Here is a 23,704-nt window from a genome sequence, read left to right on the forward strand (position 1 = left end):
CCTCTTTCCTCCCTCTCCTCTCTGCCCAAGCTGCAGAAGGTGATGGAAGAAGCCTCATTTTCTGCTGCAGGAGGAACCTGGCCTGAACTCACGTGGATAGAGAGCCCAGCCCCTGCTGCTGTGTCCTTCTCCTTTCCTTCTGGACTCAGTGGGAAATCCAATCCCAAGGATGACTCTTTGCACTGAGGACATGACAATGCCAGCTTGACCCCTTCCAGAGCTCATCTGTGTAAATTGAGTTCATTTTCCTAATTCTGTCTGTATTCTGGACATTTCTAGCAGTGAATTTATGAACTTGGTCTCTGCAAAGTAGGAAATTTGGGGAGACATAACAGGAAAACCGGCACTCAATTCCTCTTTCCTTTTCCAACCTACTCCACCTCTGGTTCAGACTCTTACCCTTCCTTATTTCCCACATTTCCAGGTGGCTTTTAACATTAGGAAGCAGGACACACCCAAGTGGGGCTGAGCAGAACAAGGGGACCAAATTTAATTCCTCTGGGCTAAAAAAATAAATGTTTTCTGCACAACTGTTCAGAAATAAGCAGGAAAACCCTTTTTAAAAAGTTCCAGGTGGCAAAGAGAATTTCACTGGTGCTGTCACCATCCAAAAGTAATGGGGAACAAATTCCTGCCCCAAACAGCAAACAAGCAGGAAAAGAGCAGAAAGCAGGAGCTGTTCTGCCTTGGTGACGTGGCAAACCTGGTGCCAGGGCAGGTGCCTGCTCATTCAGCTGCCAGCAAGTGCAAAAATCACTTTTCTGTTGGATTTCCCAGCAGTTTTACTGCCTGAGGTGCTTTTGGTGAGCTTCAAACACCAAGTCCAAATGGTGCTGGAAAACTGGGGAAAAGATCTGGCCAATTAAATGAAGGAGAAATCACACAAATCAGTGGGTTTGTAGGTTTTGTTTTTCCCATTGACTTTTTCTTCATGGGCTCCTGTTACTGGCAATACTTTTATAAATCATCAATATACAAGGGAGTATCAGTAAATATTCAATCCATAGCACTAACAAGCTCTGACTGCATCACGGCCCTCCCAAAGCTGAAAAAAAAATAATAAAGGGAAAATAAAAACCCTATCAAATTTATTCAGCTGGAATATCTCACCCAGAGAGCTATTCTCCCATAATATTTGGGGCAAGCACAGTGTCATAAATCTTAGTGCCATTAATCCATAGACTCATTCATCTCTGTTCAACTCTATAAAAGCAATAACCTTGTCACTATAGGGAGGACGATTGGGCTTTTAATTGCATATAGATTTCAGGAGAGTTCTTATCTCCTAGTCCAATTTGTAGCTCCAGTTTGTCCCTTGGTCAAACTCCATGCAAATCCAGCCTGCTCTCACACTCCAGATGTTGCAGGGGCTTGGGAAGAACCTGTTCAGAGCTGCCAGATAATGCACCCAGCCTTTGCAGGCTCAGCTTTAGCAGACAAGCCTAGATTTAATTAGCTGGTCTGAATGGGAAATGCATTTTTCAGAAGATGATCAAATTTATGGAAACAAAGCCCCAACAACTGTTCATGAGCTCCCTGACTCGTCTCCCTTGGTTTTACAAGTGCTACCAAACCCATCCCTGGCAGTTTATGGTCAATAAAGCAAAACAGAAGCTGGGAGAGGGTTTTCTTCCCTCCCTCACCAGGAACAGCAGCTGGAAACACGGGATTTACTCACAGGCCCATGTGTTCTGCAGCCTTTGGGACCTGTTTTTTTCCAGGCTTTACTCAGCCAAGCCACTCCAGAGGCCCAAACCTCCTTGCTGCTGTGCAGTTGGTCAAACCAGCAAGCCCAGTTCAGCCCAGCAAATATGGAACTGCTCCTCCCAGCCCAAGGCCAGGCAGGATGGATTTGGTCCAGCGCTGTGTGCTCCACACGTGCTGCTCCTTCCAGCAGCTCCAGCCCCATGTGATGGATCTCAGAGCCCAAACTCACATCCCTGAGGTCTCCCTGCAATGCATGGTGTGGGGGGAAGAGGTTGTGTTTGGGGTGAGTGGTTCCAGGATGGTCCCCAGGCAGCATCTGGGCAAGTGTCCCCCTTCCCTCTGCACTGGCTGTGGGTGTGACTCAGGGGGTTATTCCTTCACATAACAGCACTGCAACATGATGAGCTGCCACCAAGACACTGGATCATCCTCAGGGTGACCTTCTGGATCTCTAAGTCCAAAAAATAATTAGGGTACCACAATTATGGTTTTTAGCCTGCTGGGTTGCAGAGGAAAGCTTGGAAAAGGGAACTTTGGCCTCAGTAAAGACACAGAGATTTCCCAAGGAGATAATTTTGCTTTCAGGGCTTAGAGGAGACATCAGCTCAGCCGAAAAGGGGATACTTGGGTCTGTGTCCAAGACAAGGAATCATTGAATCATGGAATGGTTTGGGTTGGAAGGGACCTTAAAGTTTATCCAGGCCCATCCCTGCCACAGGCAGGGACACCTCCCACTGTCCCAGGGTGCTCCAAGCCCTGTCTAACCTGGCCTTGGACACTTCCAGGGATCCAGAGGTAGCCACAGCTTCTCTGGGCACCCTGTGCCAGGGCCTCACCACCCCCACAGCCAAGAATTTCTTCTGTATATCCAACCTAAATGTCCCCTCTTTCAGTTTGAAGCCTTGTCCTGTCACTCCATGTCACTGTCCATGGCAAATATTCTCTCTCCATGTCTCCAGTTGGCTCCTTCAGGCACCGCAAGGCCACACTGAGGTCTCCCCTGGTCTCTCCTCCAGGCTGAGCACTCCAAGCTCTGCCAGCCTTTCCTCCCAGCAGAGCTGCTCCATCCCTTTGCTCACCCTGGTGCCTCCTCTGGACTCTCTCCAGGAGCTCCACATCCAAACCCTGAGTTCTCCCTGCAGCAGGAGCTGCAGCTCCATGGCTGTGGATGCGGATTCTCCCGGTGCTGTCATTCCCAACAATGATGTTCACCACCCTCCGTGGTGCTGAGAACAAGATAAGGTCCCTTAGGGCCACAAACACAGGAGCAGCTGTAACACCAAGTGTAGTTATGCCACAACCAGGCTCATAAATAAATGATTCTCTGCTCTGGAATGGGATTTTATTCCAGCAGAGTTCACTGCATTAAAATATTTCATCCTGCGCGTTTTCGGCCCAGGCAAGGAAATGAAAACTGATGCTGGAAGATTAGGAGCCCAGCGAGGGCAGGAATTCCTGGATACAGCTCTCTCTCAGCTCCCCATAAGGCTCCTGCCCCTAATCTTGTCATCTACACGCCTGCACACATCAAAGTGTGACCGAGAGATAGCCAGCTGGGGGACTTTGTCACATCATTTGTGTAGCAGAAAAATAAAATGTAACTTTCAAAGCTGTTTCCTTGGGAATTTTTTTTAATTCTAACTCAGCTGTAAACCTGCATTTCGAATTTTTCTGGGTGTTTTCCTGCTTTTCACTTTCCAATGTGTACCTTTCCCTCAGCACCACTTCTGTGTTTCCTATCTAAATTAAACATTCCTGGGCTTTTCAACCCCTTTCCAGTGGAGCCTGAGAACATACCCGTAATTTTTCTGCCCTCCTAAGAACAATGAAGTGTTCAGAAGTGTTTAATCTCTACCCTGAAACTTGCTGCACTCTACTCCTCAGCAAGCTCAGGGTGCCACCAAGGATCTCTGGCTCCATCACATCACTGATTTGGGGGTCCCCCAATGGTTATTAATCTGATTGTCTGAAAGTTTCTCTCATTGTGTGACTTTTATAAGGAAGTAAAACACCCCAATCTTTTCTTTTTTCCCTCCACCACCCATCTGTGTCCATACTCCTCCCAAGAACATGTAGAACACAAGCTGGGAGGCTTTGGCTGAGCAAAAAGGTTGGAACTGATGATTTTGACAAGAAGAGAACAACTGGAAATGGTGTTTCTGGTCTTTATATTTTTTTAATATTCATGTAAAAAAAAAAAAAAGAAAACAACAACCAACAAAACAATTAAGCAAAAAAAAAAAATCCAGCAGGCAAAAAAAAGGCAGGAAAGCTAAGTTTATATTGAGAGATAAAAACCATGGAAAAGAGTAGTAATGTTTTTAAAATATGACAGGATCTACATCTGCAAAAGAAATTCTTCTCCTTTGAAAATAAGTCCTTAAAACAAGTTCTTTGCTGGAACAAAAGGGAGGGTCAATACTGACATCCAACAGGGATTTATCCCAGGTGCCCAACATCCAGCCTGAGCTGCTGGTGGCTGGAAGCTCTTCCCACCTTTCTGCTTGGTGGTTGTTCCCTCCAACCACCTGCCAGGTGTTCCCTCCTCCTCTGGTTGACCTTCCCCAGGATCTTCTGGACCTGTGCTGGGGATTTGGCTCCATGTGGTGGTGGAGAGGTGATGGTTGAGGAAAGCTGGTGGTTGTGGAAACTGAGGTTTATGGAGCACTGTTGGACATGGGGAGGAGGGGGATGCAGTTTGTGCTCACTGGGAGCACAGCCTGCCCCCTCTAATCCTCGGAGCCACCAGAGATGCCAGCTCAGCTGGTGGCAGCCTGACCTTCCAAAGGACCAACTCTGCAGCAATGTTCAGCTGTAGATTCTGATCCCTCCAAGATACCAAACACTCAGGGAACACCAGCACTTCACCAAAATAATTTTGCCTGAACTGAATTCCTTCAGAGAACTTGTAATCCTGAGGAGTGGTGCTCAAGCCCACTGCAGATGCCATTAAATGGTTATTTTGGAGGCTCTGGAACCCTTTCTTCTCTCTAACTTGTCCCTTTTCTCTATTCACAGGCATCATCTAGAGCTTTTTAGGATGTGTTCTGGCGTTAGGTGGGAGGACCTACTAAGAGCTCACAGCTCTCTCTTCCCACAAAAGTTCTGACATGTCTCCCTCTTCCCCCTTCAAATAAACTCCCTCTCTGATGGATTGGCTGGAGGAGGCAATGTTCCACTGCAGAGTTAATCTTCCCATCACTGGGGGGAGAATTACCACAGGGAAGTCCTGATGTCGGTGTTACACATCTAATGCTCCCTGGGAGTCCTGCTCCAAAGGTAACTCTAATTAATTCTAAATGAGAATTTTTCCTGGCTCCATTAAAGATGACATCTGTGGGAACACCGGTGGCACAGAGGTTGGAAGCTATTAGTGCAGGAATAACAATGGATTATGCACATTCCTTGGAGAGATCCAAAGAAATAAATACACTTGGCTATCACAGGCTCCAGCAAACATCTTAAGTAAGAGAAATCAGATTAAATATCAGAGCAGATCAGCCTTAGAGTACAGCCAGCAAAGCAAAGGTGGGACTGGGTAGAGAAGTCACCAGGGAGGAAAATGCCCTGACCACAGGCTCTGTTTGCTTTGGGCACAGCCTAGGGGACACAACAGAATTTACTTCAAATACACAGCGATTATCAAAGGGGAATTTTCACTATTTGAGCAATTAAGAAAGGGCACAAGGCACTGCTCCTGGATATCAGTTTATACAGAAAATAGGAGCAAAATGTTCTACTCTGAGAGCACCACAAGGCATTACTTTGGTCACAGACCTCCTGGTACTGTTAATACTAACGGGCAGTCAAGTAAAACTGATGTTCACAACAAAGATGCAACCTCAGAGTAGAGAAAACCTACTAGAAAACACAATCCTATTTACAGACTGCTTGGCTTGCTGCACTTTTTGCTTGTGAAGTTAAAAATCTCTGATATCACAACTCAAGGCCAGAAGGCCTGCTAGACGTAGTCGTATTTCGAAGGGTAGGGGCGTCTCCCATCCTCACTTCGAGGAGGTTCTTCATATCCCACACCCTTCCTGGTCTTTGGGTCAGCTTCATACCCTGAGCCACCCTTGTAGGGCCCCGTCCTGTAGGAGATGTTGCGGCCCGAGGCGTTGTAGGACACGGCTTTGTAGCTGGAAGAGACACAAGAGGGACATCAGCCTCTGACGGAGGGGCTGTGACTGCCCAGCCCTGCACCCTGTGCTCATGGTGGGGTTTAGGGAACTTTGTGCTGTGTCATCACTTGGAGGCACTCAGAGAGCTCAGCCCACCATCCGTGGAAAGCTGCAAGTCCCTTTCAGGTTCTTACATAAAGTTATGCTTTCTTTCCCTTAAGTAAACCATATGTGGAGTGATGGACCCACCTGAAATAACCAGATAGGTTGGGGTACAAATTCCTGGAGATGTTACACCATGCCTGGAAGTGTTCCAGGCCAGGTTGAACAAGGCTTGGATCTACCTGGTCTATGGAAGGTGTCCCTGTATACAGCAGGAGTGGAATGGAAAGGGCTGTAAGTCCCTCCCAACCCAAATCACTCTGGAATTCTACAATTCCATGTAAATCATGGCTCAGCTGATGCAATGTATCCCTGCTTATGATCTGCTGTGCAGCCTGCAATTTTCTACCATCACAGTGCAAATGTCATATTTTGAGGTCGGTTCTCATGTCCTCTCTGCTCATGTGTGAGTCACAGGGTCAGGGAGGGGCAAATGCTCACTTTGGACCCACGGAGGGCAGTTCACTAATCATGGACTTCAGGCAGTGGTGGCCTTGGCAGTGCTGCATTAATGGCTGGACTCTGATCTTAAAGGTCTTTTCCAGCCTAAAGGACTCTGTTTCTACCACCATGAGAGCCATCATGACAGCGGTATCACATATCCACACATCCTTGGCTGGGACACCTGTGCACCCAGATTTCCTGCAATACCTTCCCGTGTCCACCCAGCCCAGCTTACCGGGATTCTTCTGGGATGAGCCCTTTGCAAGCAAGGCACATCATGATGCCTCCCACGAAGGCCAGGCCCCCTGCCACCCATCCGACAAAGAGCGCTGAGCCAAAGGTGTACCTGCAAAACAGGCGTGGCTGGTTAGGGTGTGACAGGTCCTGCCTGCTGCTGCCCAGACTGAACACTGGCACAGAACACTCCCTCTGGCCCTACAGTTGTACCCAAAAGTCCCCAAAAGCCCCACCTGCTGTCTGAACCACAATATCCCTATTTCATTCTTGCGGCATAAAAACAGAGACATCCCAGCCCATTTGATGGTCTCCAGCCCACACTCTATCTCCTAAGAATAACCTTCCAAGCCCTGCAACCATCCCAACAAACTCCCAGAGTCTGCCAATCCTTCAGCAGCAGCCCTGAGGGAGATTTCCATGGGTAGCATGCAGCACCCACCTGTTCTGGACGTTCTGCATTCCCTGGTACATTCCCTGGTACATGTTGGTGGTGGACATCCAGAAGTTTGTGACCAGCATGTTGGCAAACACGGACACTCCAGTGATGGCACACAGGCCTGAGAGGGGACAGAAGGACAGACTGAGAGCCACACAATGCAAGAAGTCACCTGGGGCCTCAGGGAAGCATCTCACACCTCTGGAAAGGTGGATGAGACACTGCTCTGTGGCCTTCAGCACAAAGGTGGACCCACAATGTGTTGTTACACTTCCAGGTTTTCTTTGCATTTACAATCCAACATCAGGAATACCATATTGCACAACACACTCCCAAGTCAGACCAGCAGGAATCTTTCTCCTGGTGTGTTTTGTCACACAAATGAGTTTAACAAACAAGTCATTGTACCAACAGTTCATTTTAAACATTTGTTTTACAGTGAAAAACATGGACCAAAAATTCCCTGACAGAGTTTTTTTTAATGGGAAAACACACTCTCTGTTACATGAAAGAGGAGATGTCTTTGGCTCACAACCTGTTTATCACCAGATGTGGAAGACCAGCCCCAGGAGGTGGGAACTTCTTCCATTCATCCAAACAGTGGATGTCTGGGATGGCCATCCCTGACAATCCTGGCAGCAAGGTCAACCTTTGGTTTTCCTCAGCAGAGGAATTCACACAACACTTGAACATGGAATCACTGACTGATTTGGGTTGGAAGGGACCTTAAAGACCGAGGATAGATAGGAGCTGGGGTGTCCAGAAGAGCTGAAGACCAGAACTTTTGGCAGAAAACTCCCACATGACAGTTTTGCTTTGCTCTTCTTTCCACAGTGTCCAAAGGCCAGGTTGGATGGGGCTTGGAGCCCTGGTCCAGTGGATGGTGCCCCTGCCCATGGCAGTGATGGAACTGGATGATTTTTAAGGTCCTTCCAATCCAACCCAACCCAACCCAACCCAACCCAACCCATTCCATTATTCTTAAATGATAGATGTAAAATACAAAATTAAAGCTGTGTGGCAGAGGGAGGTTTCCTCTTTACAGCTTATACTTTTTGAAGTTGTGTTGAATGTCTCATATCCCAGCAAAAGTGAAGCGTTGGGATTTGGAGTATTTTAAACAGGGACATTCTCCTTCCCTTTGTTAGGATATAGATTTCATTTGACTCATCTCAAAAATAATGTAAGTGGTGTTTTAAGCATTTGCAGTTTTGAGGAAGCTGGGCATTCCTGCAGCCTTGTAGGCTGGTATTTTAAACCAACAAACCAGGTGGGAATCTTCCTAAAATTATTATGGATAAAGCCTGGAACTGAAAGAAATATTCTACATAAATAAAGGCTATAATAATATATGACAACAACATTTATAAAACAAATCAAGAGATATATTTCCTTTTCCATCTCTGGGATGTGTTTTCAGCCTTCTATGTTTTGTCCATGCAAACATCTGGTTCCCAGAAATTTTTTTGTTCCCTAATCAGAGGTAAAAACCACTTGACCCCAGGAAATTAGGCTGGAGGACAAAGCCAATAACTTCAGAAATGCACCAAGACTTGCCCAGTTCTCAATTCCAGGGAAATGCAAAGCCTTCCACATGGAAGACATGACAGCTCCCACTTACCAGCAACAATGAACATGATTCCAGAGGTCAGGGTCATGTTGGCTTTGGCTGTATCCTCCATGCTCCCAATCCGGATGCATTTCAGAGCAAAAATGCACACAAAGAGGCCGAGGAGTCCCAGGACGATCCCCACAATCATGAGGGCCCTCACAGCCTGGAACATCGCTGCAAAACAAACAGCAAGAGCCTCACTGAGTGGCTGAAATGGGATTTGTCAGAGTCTGGGGGATTTTCAAAGATTGCCTCTGTCTGAAAATAGAAATATTGAAGAAGAAACCCTTGGAAAATGGGCACTGGATCTACTCCATATTACCTGGGGCACCTCTGGAAGTACGGCTGTTTGACTTAACTTCCCAAAGAGTTTGATGGTTTAGGCAGCTTTTTTTTTTTAGAAATGTTCAATAGCAGCAGTCGTGAAATTCATGGAAAAGAGTTAGTGAGGAGCTGGGATAAGCATGGATTGTTCCATAACCATGGTGGTTGAGAAAGGGCTCTTCTTTCCTCCCCAGTCAGCAATGGAAGCAGACAGCTCCACCCACCTGACCAGGATATTTCCAGCTACTGCATGACTCAAAATACAGTTCTGTATATTCCTGCTTCCCAGTAAAGCACATGGAAAAGAGGAAAGTCAAACATTACATGGAGAGGACGAAAGAGCATCAAAGCTCTGGCAGCCATCTCCCTCACTACATCCTTCCCAGGCTTGTTTGGAACATCAGTCCTGGATAAATCTGTCCATGTTCATGAATAAAACATCCAAATACCCCCATTCCAAATTTGTGCAGCAACATGCCATGAGCTGGGAATGCTGGCGGGCCATGCCCATGGGAGCTGAGGCCTGAAGGAGGCAAAAACCCTTCAGACTCCTCTTGGGTGGAGTGGAAAAGTAAAAGGAGAAGTAAAGGGAGACTGGCACCTTTAAAACTGGAGAAGTGCTTGAATACCAAGGTGATTCTCTAATAACGTGGCACATATCCCATCTTTTTCCAGACACTTTCCCTCCCCACTTGTGCAGGAGTCCCTGGCAGAGACAGGAAGGCGGCAGAGCCCTGGATGGGGGGCTGGGGAGTATTTCAAGAGCTGTTGGGATTTGGTTGGGACACATTGCAGCCTCTCCTTACCCTGCCACGCACTCCCACAGCCCTGGGTCTGGATTTGGTGTTCCCCAAGCCTGATTGCCCCTCTTCAGGGGAGAGAAAGTGGGCTCATGATGGAGTGAAACAGGTGGAAAACACATTCCACAGCCCCAGGGACCTCTCTGCCTTGTCTGTCACCCCTTTGCTGGGTGACCACAGTGCCCAAGGGTGCAGGAGAGCACAGAGCCCTTGCACAGGTTGGGAGAAGGGTTAAAAACCCTTCCCAAGAGGGTGCTGGGTGCCTGGGTGGCTCTCCTGTCCTGTGGTGTGTCAGGAAGCAGAGCAGAACCGCGCTGGCACCACAGCGCACACGGAAGCGGGCGGGCTGCCATTCCACAGGCCGGGAATACACCACCTTCTCCCATCCAGCAGTCCCACTGCCTCAGCTCTTATGACTCAATTTGCCCTTATCAGCTGATAACGAGTGCTAACGAGCCAGGGGTTTTCAATCTCCCATTCATCAGCCCCCAGGTAGGAGCTCATTAGTTATGATCCATCAGGGAATGGCGGATAGGCCTTATCAGCCCTCAGAGGTTGTTCCGCAGCACCTGATGGGAAGCAGAAAGAGGAGGAAATTTAAATCTTCGTTTGTCTTTGCAACCACCAAAGTTTCTTTGCAAATGCTTTTGTTTCAGGGCAGGCAGGAGAGTCTGATAATCCAAGACCATGGATCATGATGGAAGCTCCGTGTCCCCAAGACAGTGCTTCATTCCTGGGTGTTCCCTGCAGGTTCCTGGGTGTCATCACTGGGCTGTTTCAAACCCTTCAAACAGTGATCCCAAAGAAAGATCCCACAGAGAGTTTGTTGGTTCTCAGGAGAGGTATTCCCAGCGCTTTGGGTGCCCATGGAAGGACACAACAGGCAGGGCCAAGCCAAGCAGCCAAGGATGCTCCACTTTTGCTGGAGCACTGTCATGAATCTCCATTGAAAGGAGCTGTGACAGAAAAAATGCCAGATAACCATCAGCAGCCATTCCTGCCTCCATGAGACTGACCATCTCCAGCAAGAGATGGAAAGGAGAAAGAAGTTGTTTCTGCTGTGGCATGAAGACCTCTCCACTTGGCTACTGGGACTTGAAGTGGGAGTTGTTTGGAAAGGCAGCACTGCAGTTTCAAGGGAATTTTGGCATCCATTGAAAGTCCTTTGAAAAGAGCTGCTTTTCCAAAGGTGAATGACCTCTCTTTGGAGGAAGGAATGGAAGGGCTTAGACAAACAAAGTGGGAGACTAAGGAAAAGTGGTATCAGGAGCAGTAGGAAGCAAACAGCCCTGGAGTTACAAAACCTGCCTTTCGCACACACCTTTTGCATGAGGGAGGATAACCTGGCTTCCACACAAGGGCTGGTGTTCCATAACAAGGGAATAGCAAAAGCACCAACAGAAATAGCTTCTCCACCAAAACAAATGGCAGAGATGTGAAACCACAGCCTGCATCCCCATTTTCCAGAGGTAAGGGAAACTGGATAGTCATCTTCCTCCCCCATGTGAGCGGTAAGAGGTGAGCGAGATAAAACAACTTTAAGTCATTTAAATGACCATCACATGCATTTTTGTTGCTAATACTTAATAAAAAGGTGGACTCTGACTTTATGACCAGTAATAATTGATGGGGATATAGAAATTTTAGGGAAATTAAGTACATCCAGCAGGTGTTTAAGTTAAGCAAATTCCAGCAGGGACATTTTTTTTCTATATGTTTGAAGGAATAAATCAATTAAATGGATTCATAAAGATAACTCTGACAGCATATCTCAAACAACAGAAATTGTCTGTGAGTGCTTTGCACATTTCTTCATTGCCATATTAAATAAAAATAACTGAAAAAGTAAAATCTTGATTAGGATAAATTGACATCAAAATAGTTCCCATTTCCTTATGGCTCATTTAAAACACAATCACCTGCCCAAAACATTATGAAGAGATATAGTGGTCAACATTTTGTAGAGATATTTGGATAAATCTAATTTTTAGTCTTAAAAAAAAATCCCCATGGGAGAGGTGACTCTAAATATCAGGTTTGCTCTTCCAAATGGGAAAGAATTCACCTGGCAACCCTGAAACTGGATACACAGAGACACATTTATTCCATGGCACCCCTCAGAGAGTCACAGGTCCTCAGCAAAGCTTGAGGGCATCCCTGAGGATGGCATCCCTGAGGATACAGGGCTGGAACCCACATCACACTTGGATCAACAGTTGCAAAAGGCCTGTGCACAGCAGTGCTTGCTTGGACCTTTTTGTGATCATGCACCAGCAGTGAGGAACGCTCCCAGGGCCAAATTTACTGCTGGGCTGGGAGCACTGGAATACCCTCACATGCAGTGGAGTGGGAAAAACAGCTCTTTTGGGAGTATGAACAAGCAAACAGGACAGCAATACACCTCTGCACTCTGCTTCTGTAGGCACTAACACTGCCCAGGTGATGGGGATTGGCTGAACACACCTTTCCCTTTCATTCCCTTCCTACCCACACCTCTCACGGGCAGATTTCTCCCATTACAGTTCTATCTTCAGAGAAACAGTACATTTCAGTTATTTCCATTATCCTATAACACAACACAATTGCATGCAGCCCTTTTCCTGGTGTTTCCATTCCAAGGGACAATACCTACAGGGTTAAACATCCTCTCTCTCCTCACCTCAGTGGAGCTGTGCTGATTTATGCCAGCAGTGGTGCTGAACCCATGATGCTCACAGGACATCCCCACACATGCTCCACGTTGTAACTCCTAGCAATAACCCCCACCACAAAAATTATTTTGGCAACAAATATGCTCCTTTTTATGCTCATAACATAATGCTGGAAATATTATTCCTCACAAAGTGCTTTAGGATACCTGCTCCTCCTTTCAGATGCAGAGCAGTGCTTTAGGATACCTGCTCCTCCTTTCAGATGCAGAGCCCCTGGGTGCCACCTGGAGTGTTTTTGCCCCTACCTGGCAGCCCGAGGATAGTGAAGTACGGCCGACACTCCGTGAAGCCGGAGCTCTGCCGCACGCAGCTCCTCCACAGCCCCTGGTACTGGAACACGGCCGTGACCGGGTTGTCATACAGGTCCTGCGTGCTCCAGGTGTCCATGGCCGTGGCCATGATGCTCCCCCCAACGCCCAGCAATGACACGAGGAAGCCCATCACCTGGCAGATGGTGGTGGACATGGTGCGTGCCCGGAGAGCGGAGGTGGCGCGGCCCCCAGGGAGCTGCAGTCCTACTGGGGCACCGGAGTCCTCCTGCCTGAGCCACCAGCAGTGCAGCTGCTCTTATCAGATGCTTTCCATTGAGCGCTGTTTGCTCAAAGTGTTTTTGCAAGATAGTCCAGTTTCACTCTCGCTGCCGGCGAGGTTTGTGCTGGCAGGGCTTGGAGATAGGAGCTTTTGTCCTTTAGAAGTGCTTGTCCTTCCACATTTAAGCAGCCACACTCTGCTGAGGGTTGGGTAACCCACTTGGGGCTTGGCCGGCCCCCTGAAACCCTTTGCTGCCCATTGGGCCTCTCCTGCCTGCTCAGCATGAGGCAAGGACCATGTCCCCAGGGGAATTCAGCAGCTGGCCCAGGCCACCACCTCCCCATCCCTCTGCTGATGCCACAAGACAATCTGTCCCCCATGGAGGTGTCCTCACAAGAGGCACCATGAGAGACAGGGCTCTGTCAGAGATGTGGGGCCACCAGCCTAGCCCAGGGATGTGGCTGCTCCTTGCAGTGCCCTCGGGCATCACGGAGCTTCCACTGGATGCTGACCATGGCACAGCCCAGGGCACCAAGCCAAGAGCTCCAAACTGACCCAGCAAAGCTCCTCCAGCCCTGTTCTCCACCCACCCCCATCCCCACTGCCATCACAAGGACACACTGAGACCCATGTGGCAGGGAGGAGAGCACAGGGAGCACTGGGAAATGGCCTTTCTGAGGGGGTGCTTGTCCTTGTCAACTGGAGGGATGGACCTGGGAAAGGGATGGGGGATGTAAAAGGTGGGAAATTCATTATCACAGTGGAGAGGTGGGCCGGGCTCATGGGAGCAGCATAAATCAACTGTGCCACTCTGCCAATTGAGCCAGTGAGGTACAAGAACCTTCCAGGCTTTACTCATTCAGTATCCCATTCTCATCCAGTATCTCCCTCCAACTGATTTACTTCGTTCCTGACCTAGAAGCAAATTCCTACTTTAAACTGTCCATACCACAGGCACCATCTACAACAGCACCTGGATGTGAAGCCATGTGAAAGCCACCAGAAAGAGAGGAAAGGCTTATTTGTGTCCATGAAGAGCTACAGTGGGGTTGTTACACCCTGGATATTGCTCCTGCCTTCTGAAGAACAACCATCCAGGACATCCTTTGGCTTGTAGGAGTCTGCTGGGGCAGCCAGAGCACAATTCCATGTCTTGTGGCAATCACAGCCCTCTCAGGTCAGGCACAGGATGTCTTTACTTCTATCAGTTTTATTCAAATACCATCATTTTCACTCACTTTGGCAAGTTTATATCACAGGAAGGGTCAGTTCTGACCGAGCTTAAGTTGCCAGCAAAAATAATAAAGTGAACAAAAACCATGGAAGGGACCCCTCAAGAACCAGAGGTGGTAAAGAACTGCTCATCCTCTGTGAAGGATAAGGAATGATGAAGGAATTCCTCATTTTGGATAATGATTTGTGATAGATCAGTGCCAGAGAATACCTAGAAGCTGAGACAACAATTAGGGATGAGAAGGATCTGGAAGATAGAAGGAAAAAAAGTGCTAAAATATGATCAGCTCTCCATCCCATCCCTTGTGGTCCCACAGCCAGAACTGTGTCCCAGTCTAGAAAATCTGGTTTCATTGAAGCCCTGATGCTCCTCAGCAGCTCTTCAGGATGACTCCTGTCCTTCCCATGCCTCAGGACTCGCCTTCTTGTTTCTGGCCATCTAGTGGTGAGAGCTCACATCCCTTTTTCTGGGCTGTACCTCATCAGAACACATCAGAGGGAGTGATATTCCCTTGAGACATAACCCCTATTCCCAAGTGCCTGCAACAATGCACAGAGAAATGAACCCATAGGCTGGTCATAGCTAAAAATAACCCCTGGGGAGGAAATGGGAAGGAAAGAGGGAGAATTAAATGGGTGAACATACTTTCCCCAGCTTTTTCTTTTTCCCCAAACACCTCTACCACCTTTTAAATTATTAGTTTTTTCTGCTCAGTTGGACATCTGGGTGGTTGCAGGAATATTAGTGGTGGTGGCCCTTCCATCCCTATATCCACATTTGCTTTGGTGGGAAGGGACACACCACTCCTTCCTCCAGCCTGGCTGCTGGTTCTGGCCACGAGTAGTAGGAGCTGCTCTTCAAAGCAACAGGGAGCTTTTCTTCTCCTTCTCCAGTGTTTCACATCCCAAGCTCTGCTGATCCCCCCAAGACACTTATTGGAAAGAGGGCCATCCCTGGATGTGCCCATGTCCAGTCCGTCACCTCAGTAATCTTTCCTTGGGAATGGAATGTTCCCTTGTGGATGGAGATGCTGTTTCTCATCATGGCTCTTACTCAGGGACATCAAAACCCCAGAGCAATGGTGGAGCAGTCAAAAAACATCATCAAAATCTCCAGGTGTGCAGGAAAGTCCAGGAGAACCAGCCTGGCTTTGATTTGCAAGGCCAGATGGAGCCATGTCTCTAAAGAAAAGAAACCAACACAAGGTTGGACAATCCCCACCCATGTGCTGTCCCCAGAAATGGAGCCAAGGAAGGAATTTTGCTGCTGATGGTCATGCTGCAGTCCTCAGTTATGAGTTAAACACCCGGCCATGCTCAGTACTCCACACGTTGCCATCTTTGAAGAATTACTGTGGTTTGGGGGGGGTGTTCTGTTTTCTCATCCCTAAAAGAATTGGCTGAAGTGTCCTCCAGCCATCCCACTGCCATTTCTCCTGCTCTGATTAGGATATACTTGAAAGAGTGGGAATTCAAAACTCCCACACCTTCCTCAGTGGATGCTTGAAGCAGAGTTCTGGCGACAAAATCTGAATTTGTTTGCTTCCCAACCCTTCCCCAGCACATTTCCTTTGCCTTTCTCCAATATTTGGATTTTAATCTTATTTTAATGGTTTTTCTGAGTTGCCCATGACAGGGAAAAATACATTCATCCCATTTTCCCAGACAACAGAAGATCTCCTGGAAGTTTCATCTGAACTGTTGGCTCAGAGCACAACCCAAGAATGGGTTGGGTGACAGGAAAGCTGTTGAGCAAGTCTGAGCATCTACGCCACAACCTGATGCTCATCTCCAGTCACCCCATGGAGATGACCAGGATTGGTTGAAGGATGGGAATCTCTCTCCAAGCAATCTGTGTATTGTCTCCAGCAGCTGAATGCTTGGCCAGAGAGTTCCCCAATCCACGTGGAAATGCTGAGCTGTGTCCAAGGAAAGGGAATGGCAAGGCTGCAGCTCACCAAGGAGAAGAGAACAGGGCTCCATTGAGCATGGGGACAGCTCCAGTGGTTTACCCAAATGAGGAAAAGAAGGGGCTTTGTGGCCACTCCCCTGTGCCCCTTTATTCCAGCTCATAGTTGCTTTATCTCTCCAGGCGTTGACTCTGTGTTATCTCAAAACCGGTCTCTGGGCCCAGGCAGCTCCTGAATGTTATCACCGCCTCTCCCACAAAAATCACCTCCAGCTCATGTTTGCTCTCAAATTTGCAAACACAGCTCACACCCTGCCAGCTGCCCACACCAGCCCAGCCTGCTCAGGCTCAAACTAAGCAAACCCACCCTTCTCTTCCTGCCCCTCCATTGTCGGGACCACCTCAGGGCTCATGAATGTGGTCCACAATCAGAAGGGCTGAATGGCCTTTCTGGAATTCAGTGAGGGAAGTGGGTCATGGAAGAACCCCATCCCACCTCAGATCCACACCACTGAGGGTGGTCAAGAGGGTGCTCTGAGATCCCTCAGCAGAGCTGGGGTGCATGAGGCTGAACTTGCCCACACATCTATGAGCTGTAGCCCAGCCCCAAATCTCCACAGCCTTGCCTCTTCCTCTTCTGGCCCTCATCCCAAATCCCTTGGGATTTTTTAAGGCACAAAACAATAAATATGACACACGTACTCAGCTCCCTGCCACCTCCTCCCACCCTGAGTGTTACTGGGGTTCCTGAGACCTCTCTAAAGGTCTCCCACTGGTGTTTTCCCCATCCCCACACCTCCTTCAGCTCCCTCTGAGAGTGCAAACTCATCAGAGCCTCACATATGTCCTGGTAGATTATATCAAGTCTCCAGCCTACCTGGACCACCTAAATCCTTCTGTACCCAGAATGTGCCCTGAAAAGACTTTAAGCAGGTTACAGCAGTTGCCTGCAGATATTTCAAAATTTGGAGGTGACCTGACTGGGTGAAAGGATTCCAAACAGCAAACAGACCTTAAAAGAGACTTTGCCACGGCCATCGCCAGTGGAGGATCATGACATGGCAATCAGCACTTCCCATCCTTACAAACTTTGGGCATGGAACAGTTCTAGGGAGCAGAGATGCTGTTACCTTGGCCAGTGGCTGCCCTATCCCCACAATCAGGTTATTTGCTAGGTTATGCCACAAAATGGTTGTGGGTTGTATGAAATGAAAGAAAACTCCATCTGAGCATCAATGTACAAGGGAAAAATCCAGAGAAGCCAATGTTGATGCTTACTAGACATGAATTCTCCTCAGGAAACATCTATGCACTGCTGCTACCCTGCACCAGCCAAATTGAAGTTTATGGAAAATCTGGGAAGTTGTGGGCTCTTTTCCCTCTGAGCACTCTAAGAACATGGGCATTTTTATCAGTTGGAGAAGTTGAACAAGTTGCTCTCAGACTGTCAATGTTTGCCATTGGAAAAGCAAGAATATTCTTCCATTTCAAGCCAACAACCCTTTAGTCCACAGCAGAGAGAAATCTCAGCCCTTCTGAAGGGGATGAAAGGGCTTTGGACCTGAGAGAGAAATGTCCTTGGAAAAATTGCTAGAGAAGACTCCCTGAATAGCTGTGGAAAAAAGACATCAAAACAGACTCCAGGGAAATCACTGTCCGTGCAATTTTAGTTTAGCAAAGTTGGAAGAAACTGCAAAATTCTGCTCTGAGCAGAAATCACCTAATGATCTCCACACAAGGTGAAACCACAAGCCTTGCCCAGCTCAGCTTTTGCTATTTATCCCTTATTTGTGTGCTCAGTTTCCAACTATGTCCTCCAGACCATCTCACTCCAAAGCAAGAAGAAAAAATAACAGGAGAAAACAAAATCAGAGCAAATACGTCCAGTCCTCCAGTGCCACATTTCACCAGAGAGCAACTGTTTATAGCTGAGCAGCCAGAGCCATAAACTGCCTGGGTAATTTCTCATTTCTATCTATTATCTTGATTTTTCCTCAATCTATTTGAAATTAAAATTCCCAACTAAATTGAAGATAGATGTTGGGCAAGACAAGCTTAATCTTTGCTGTGGGAGTGAGGGATTGAGGTGAAAAAAACCTTGGAACCCAAAACTTCCTCGATGTGCTCGGGTCACCTCGCTGCTTTGCCAGAGTCCTATTATTTTTTTCACTCTGGCACTATTGTTCCCAATACAAATTGCCATTGTCAGGATAATAAATAGGGGTTGATAATGGAAATGCTGACAAACCATTAACTCTGGGGTAGTTCGTGAGAGGGGTTTCATGGGGATCAAGGTGCCGAGCACTTAAAATAAACGTGGGGATGATGTACTTAAATAGTATCTGAACAAATTAATAATAGGATTTTTAGCACCATTTCCCCCTCCTCTGATTGGGGTGCCATCTTTGCTGGTGGTGGGTGGGAAGAAATGCCCATAGGAGCAGCTGGATTCAGGAGACAGAGCCAATCCATAAAGCACAGCAGCAGGATGTGAGGCTTTGCTCCAGCTTCTCCAGAGACTGGAAGTGTCAGACAATCCATAACAGGACAAAAAACAGGAGCAGGGAGGGGGGTGACTACAGTACAACAAGCCCTGTTCATTAAAAAGAAAGGGGAAAATTCCACCTCGTTTTGTAAGGGCAGTGCTGATAGCACTGGTCACGAAAAGGATCATTTGGGACAAAGCACATAAATATTCATATTCCCTCACACGGAGCACACACCATCTCCCTGACACCACTAAGGGTGAGGAGAGCAACTTTGGGGGGCTCAGGCATCCACCATCTTTAATTTTTATGGCTGTCCTTTATTCCTTGGGCTTTTTTTAATCCCTTTTTGTAGGTAACAGCAGTAAACCTGGCAAACACAAGTGGGAATTCCACTCTAAGATGAGGGCTTCATCCGAAAACCCCAATATTTAGGGAAGGATGCTCATTTCTGTCCGTGGTTGGGAGGCATCCACAGAGCTTGTGAGATGGAGATGAGGAATCATGAAACCCAGGATGGTTTGGGTTGGAAGGGACTTTAGGGACCACCTTGTTCCACCCCCTTTCTGTGGGCAGGGCCATGGGCACACTGATCTCCAGCATCCCCTCTAAATGCAGGAAAATCCTGCTAATGCAGGAAATCCATCCCCTCAACATTCCCATTTTAGAACATTAATACCCACCCGAGAGACACCAGTCTGGAGATTTTGGAATTGCAAAGAAACCATCCCTGGTTTTCTGCTTTTTGCTGTAGGGCTGAGGTCAGCGACAAAGGTGTGAAAGAACAAAACCCCCCAAATCTCAAGTGTTCTGATTTCTTAAAAGATTAGAGTAGTTCCCAGAGCTGAACACTTGAAAAGGTTAATTGCTTCTTTCGTGGAGTTACAGTTTTTGTAATTTTAAGCTTTTTAAACAGAAGAACTGAGGAAGAACTGCAAGAACTGGAAGAACTGCAGTGTCTTGTGGGAGCATCTGTGTGGGGAGGGTTTGGTTTTCACACCTCAATCTACTCCTCACATGGTAAATTAGTTTGTGAGGGTTTAATCTCTTTCTAAAATCAGTAAGGTTGGAAAAGACCTCTAAGATCAAGTCCAGCCCAGTGAGTTTTACCAATCTGTCCTGCCTTTTGCTCCCTGAGTTTTCCCTTGGTGAAGCTGCTCAGCTTTGCTGACTGGGAGAGCAGTGTGGGAATACCAGCCCTGCACAAACACCCTTCTTTGAATGTCATCCTTCAGCTGGACACCCAGCCAGGATCAGGCTCATGTCCTTCTAGGAAAACACATCTCTGTACCTGAGAGTCCAAGCAGGGACATTCCAAGCCACGGCTCCAGCAGGAGGACAATGCTCAGGGTGTGGGAAAGCTGCAACACAGCTAATGCCAGACAGCAGTTGGGAATGAGCATCCAGAGAGGAGCATCACAAAATCACAGCTCAGGGGATGAAACACCTCCCCAGCCGGTGTCTGAGGCCACAGCCACACTGGGTTGTACTGGTTTGATTTGCGCCTTCTCTTGAGAGAAGTAATTTTTGTGCACAATGCCCCTTTCTGTGTGTTTTGGAAATGCCATTTTGCAGAAGTTCTGCAGTGATTTCCTGATATAATTGGCTTCTTCCCTCCATTCTGGCTGTATCAAAGCACAGGGGCCAGATGGGTATATGAGTCTAAGTGCCTTTTTTCTCACTGTATTAAGGCAAGAAGAAACCCCAGATAATCCTGTTGTAACCTAATTGTTTGCACCCCGAGATACTCTGGGCACAAGCGGGACAGGAATTATTCCCGTGGCAGAAAAAACTGGAACCAAAGGAGAATTAGGGAGAAATCCAGCCTGGTGGTGTTAGCCCAAATAGAAATACAGTGAGCTGAACTGTGACATATCCTCTTAGGAAAGGATCTTCTGCAGTGACAAGACTATTAGTGGTTCCTGGTGGGAAGCCACACACAGCCACACAGCTGGGGCAGGAATCTGAGCCAGAGCCACCCGCAGCACAGGGGACAAACCTCCCCCATGGAGCAGTTGGACAACACCTCAGGATGCATGTAACGAGTTTTGCTGAACCTCATCTTGGCCACGCGTTTGAGTATCTCCAAGGACCTGTTTTCCAAACAGGGTGAGCACCCGAGGTCCTTTTTGGCTAAAATTTGACTGAAATCCCCCACTGCTGACGCAGAGATTGTGTCCCACCCCCTCCCACCTCTTCCCTGGCGCCATCAGGCCCTACCTGGCAGCCCCAGGATGGTGAAGTAGCCGCGACACTCGGTGAAGCCGGAGCTCTCCCGGACGCAGGTGCGCCACAGGCCCTGGTAGTTGAAGACGGCCGTCACCGGGTTGTTGTACAGGTCCTGAGTGCTCCACTGGTCCATGCAGGTGGAGGCGATGATGCCCCCGATGCCCAGGGCGGACACCACAAAGCCCATGGACTGGCAGATTGTCACCGACATGGTGCCAGGCGCGCGGGAGCCACGTCCTGGGCGCGCAGGAGCCTCCACAAGCTGAGTCTGGGGCAGGCAGCCAGGGCGCCAGGGACTTTTAGCTGGAGGCACTGCCTACGTCACGCCAACAGTCAAGAGAGCTCTGGGTGCACCACGCAAACCTCCCCTTGCCTTTATCTGTTTCGGTGAGATAATTTTCTCGCTCGGTACCAAGAGCCATTTGTTCCAGCTCGCTCTCTGTTTACCTTCTCCCTCCAGGCAGAGGCACGGCCGGACGGGACCAGTGGGTCCCTCTGGAGAGCTTCCACAGGAATGGCAGGGCACCTCAGGAGATCAAGCACAGAGGGGCTTAAATTTGATGACACATAAAAATTATGGAGAGGCTAATCCCTTCCTGGCAAGGATGATGCTTTTGAGCCAAGTGGAGAGGTCTGGATTGGATACTAGGAAAAATTTCTTTCTGGAATGGGTTGTCAAGCGTTGGAGTAGGCTGCCCAGGGAAGTGTGGAGTCCCCATCCCTGGTAGGATTTCACAGATGTGTGGATATGGCCCTTGGGGACATGACTGACCTGGGAGTGCTGGGGGAACAGTGGGACTTGATGATCTTAGAGGGGTTTTCCAACTTAAATGATTCCATGATTTATTAGTGTGGCTCCATCTGGTTCAACCAAAACATTTAAGCCAAGGTTAATGTATAAAAAAGGGAATCTTGTAGCAATGGGTGTTTGGACACACCTCAGGAGGGTTGGGCTGGGAGCCCACAGGAAAGGCAGCACTTGCTGAAGAGTGAGACATGTGAACTTGCAGTTTGTTGCGGGAGGAGCCAGGGGAAAACATAGGCAAAACTGCATATCCTCATTTATTATTGTTTTATACCCCTCATCCAAATAGGAATTTGGATTTGTTTCCATGGACAAAGGAAGATGGCAGAGCAGACCTGCTGTTAGACCAGAGCACCCTAAGGGACCTGGCCTTATTGCAGAAAATTCTTTTGCGGGGTAATACCTTGTTTGCCCATTCTGCTCCACCCCTCATCCCTTTCTTCCTAGCCCAGTTTTCCACAGGTATCAACCCATCTGTGGATGGAGAGGAACAGGGAATTGCAGGAGAAGAGAAGATAAGAAGCCCTGATTCAACGCACAGCATATGGAGGGGTCAAGGAGGAACCTTCAGGAGAAGTGGAGCTCAGCGGGGTGACATTTAGGTGGTGGAAGTGGAAGGTTGGGAGTAAGCATGAAGGAGTGGACCTCTATCACCTGGCTGAAGGAGTCTCTTCCAGATGCTTGGCCTCAATGCCTTGAGGACTTCCCTGCAAAGCTGCTTCTGAGGAAAATCCAAGCTGTTGTGGCAGCAAAACCTTCCAGAGTTTATTTTGGTCCTGCACCTTTTTGAGAGAACCAAGCTAGGGACCATGTGAAGTCACCTAGTCTGTTCCCATGTCCAAAGGAGAGCAGCTCTACTCATGAAGCTCCAAGGGAAATGTCACTCCCACTTAAGATTCCAGAGCCTCAATAATCAATTCCAAAAGTGTTTTGTCTAATACTGATGTTTGTTACACATCATTCATGAAATTAATGCCCAATATTAAACACCAACCAGGGAAAAGACAGCTCCAAACAGTCCTTAGGTTTAAATGAAACATTACCCCATTTTCTCTTTTTTTCCCCAAAAGAACAGGATGGGTGATTCACGTGCTTTCACAACCAGCTTACTCTCCCAGATATTTTTTGGTCCCAGTGACACCAGTCCTGGTGCCACACCTCACTCACTCCATATTGGGGCTGTTCACTACTTTCGGTATCGGTCAACAGAAATTAATCACGGAAAGCTTTCCCAGTATCACGTAGCTAAATATAGAGCCTGAGTCCAGAGCACAAACACACCCTGTGTTTGTCACCACCGGGATCGCCTGGAGACGGAAAAGAGTCATGGCAGCCAACAACTGTGTTCAATGCATTAACTCAAAGGATAAATTCACCTTCCATTCAATCAACTTGGAAGGTCTGGAAAAAACATCTTCACCTGGTACACATCGATACCTGAGTGGGGAGTACAAGATACCTGTAAAGGGACAAATTTTGTCCAAATTATCACCCATTTAAATTAAAATGTGCCAGTGTACAGCAGCCAGAATTGTAGGGTCTCGGTGTGTGAGCAGCAGGGTTCCCAACCAAAAATTTCCTAACTTTAACAAAAAGGACAGTTTTCTCCTCTGGGAGGATCTCACAGTGAAAATAGCCAAGGACTAAACTCCTTCAACCACCTAAGCTTGATGTGACCTGTGTAACTCATCTCAGTTATCTCACAGGACAGGGACACAGCAAGGACAAAGCCTTCCCTGGGTGTTTTTCTGAAGAGTGAGACCAAAAGTCCCTCCAGCTGTGCCCACTGTCCATCACCAATGCTGTGACTGCTTAAGTTGGAAATTACGCCTGTTAAAAAGTAGAGTTTGTGCTGTTCTCTGGGATTTAAGTGATTTGCCTCACTTTAGCCTTGCTGCTGCCCGTGGGAAGGGGACCCCTCCCGAGGTGCTGCCTGGAGCCATCAGCCCCTTCCCAC

General features: G+C 47.9%; 1 protein-coding gene across 2 annotated transcripts; it reads right to left on the reverse strand.

The window, feature by feature from the left end:
* Positions 1-5,668: 5,668 nt before the first annotated feature.
* Positions 5,669-21,153, reverse strand: CLDN18 (claudin 18). 2 transcript variants are annotated; one of them, XM_009089283.4, is made up of 5 exons: positions 20,934-21,153; positions 8,729-8,893; positions 7,111-7,228; positions 6,670-6,780; positions 5,669-5,846 (listed from the first exon to the last, which is right to left on the reverse strand). In XM_009089283.4, the coding sequence occupies exons 1-5, from the start codon at positions 21,151-21,153 to the stop codon at positions 5,669-5,671; spliced, it is 792 nt and encodes a 263-aa protein (XP_009087531.1). The 2 variants fall into 2 exon arrangements, with proteins under 2 accessions (XP_009087531.1, XP_030083159.1); XM_030227299.2 differs by lacking the exon at positions 20,934-21,153 and adding an exon at positions 12,800-13,019.
* Between the last annotated feature and the right edge of the window lie 2,551 nt (positions 21,154-23,704).

Source organism: Serinus canaria, chromosome 9, assembly GCF_022539315.1.
Source record: "Serinus canaria isolate serCan28SL12 chromosome 9, serCan2020, whole genome shotgun sequence".
Taxonomy (NCBI): Eukaryota; Metazoa; Chordata; class Aves; order Passeriformes; family Fringillidae; genus Serinus; species Serinus canaria.

Bases quoted from the DNA above. Each gene is read 5' to 3' on its own strand.
- CLDN18 (XM_009089283.4), bottom strand. From the start codon at position 21,153: ATGTCGGTGACAATCTGCCAGTCCATGGGCTTTGTGGTGTCCGCCCTG. The intron at 8,894-20,933 runs GTAGGGCCTGAT...TTTGTTTTGCAG, and splicing joins CACCATCCTGGGGCTGCCAG to CGATGTTCCAGGCTGTGAGG. The intron at 6,781-7,110 runs GTGGGTGCTGCA...CCTGTTTTGCAG, and splicing joins ATGCAGAACGTCCAGAACAG to GTACACCTTTGGCTCAGCGC.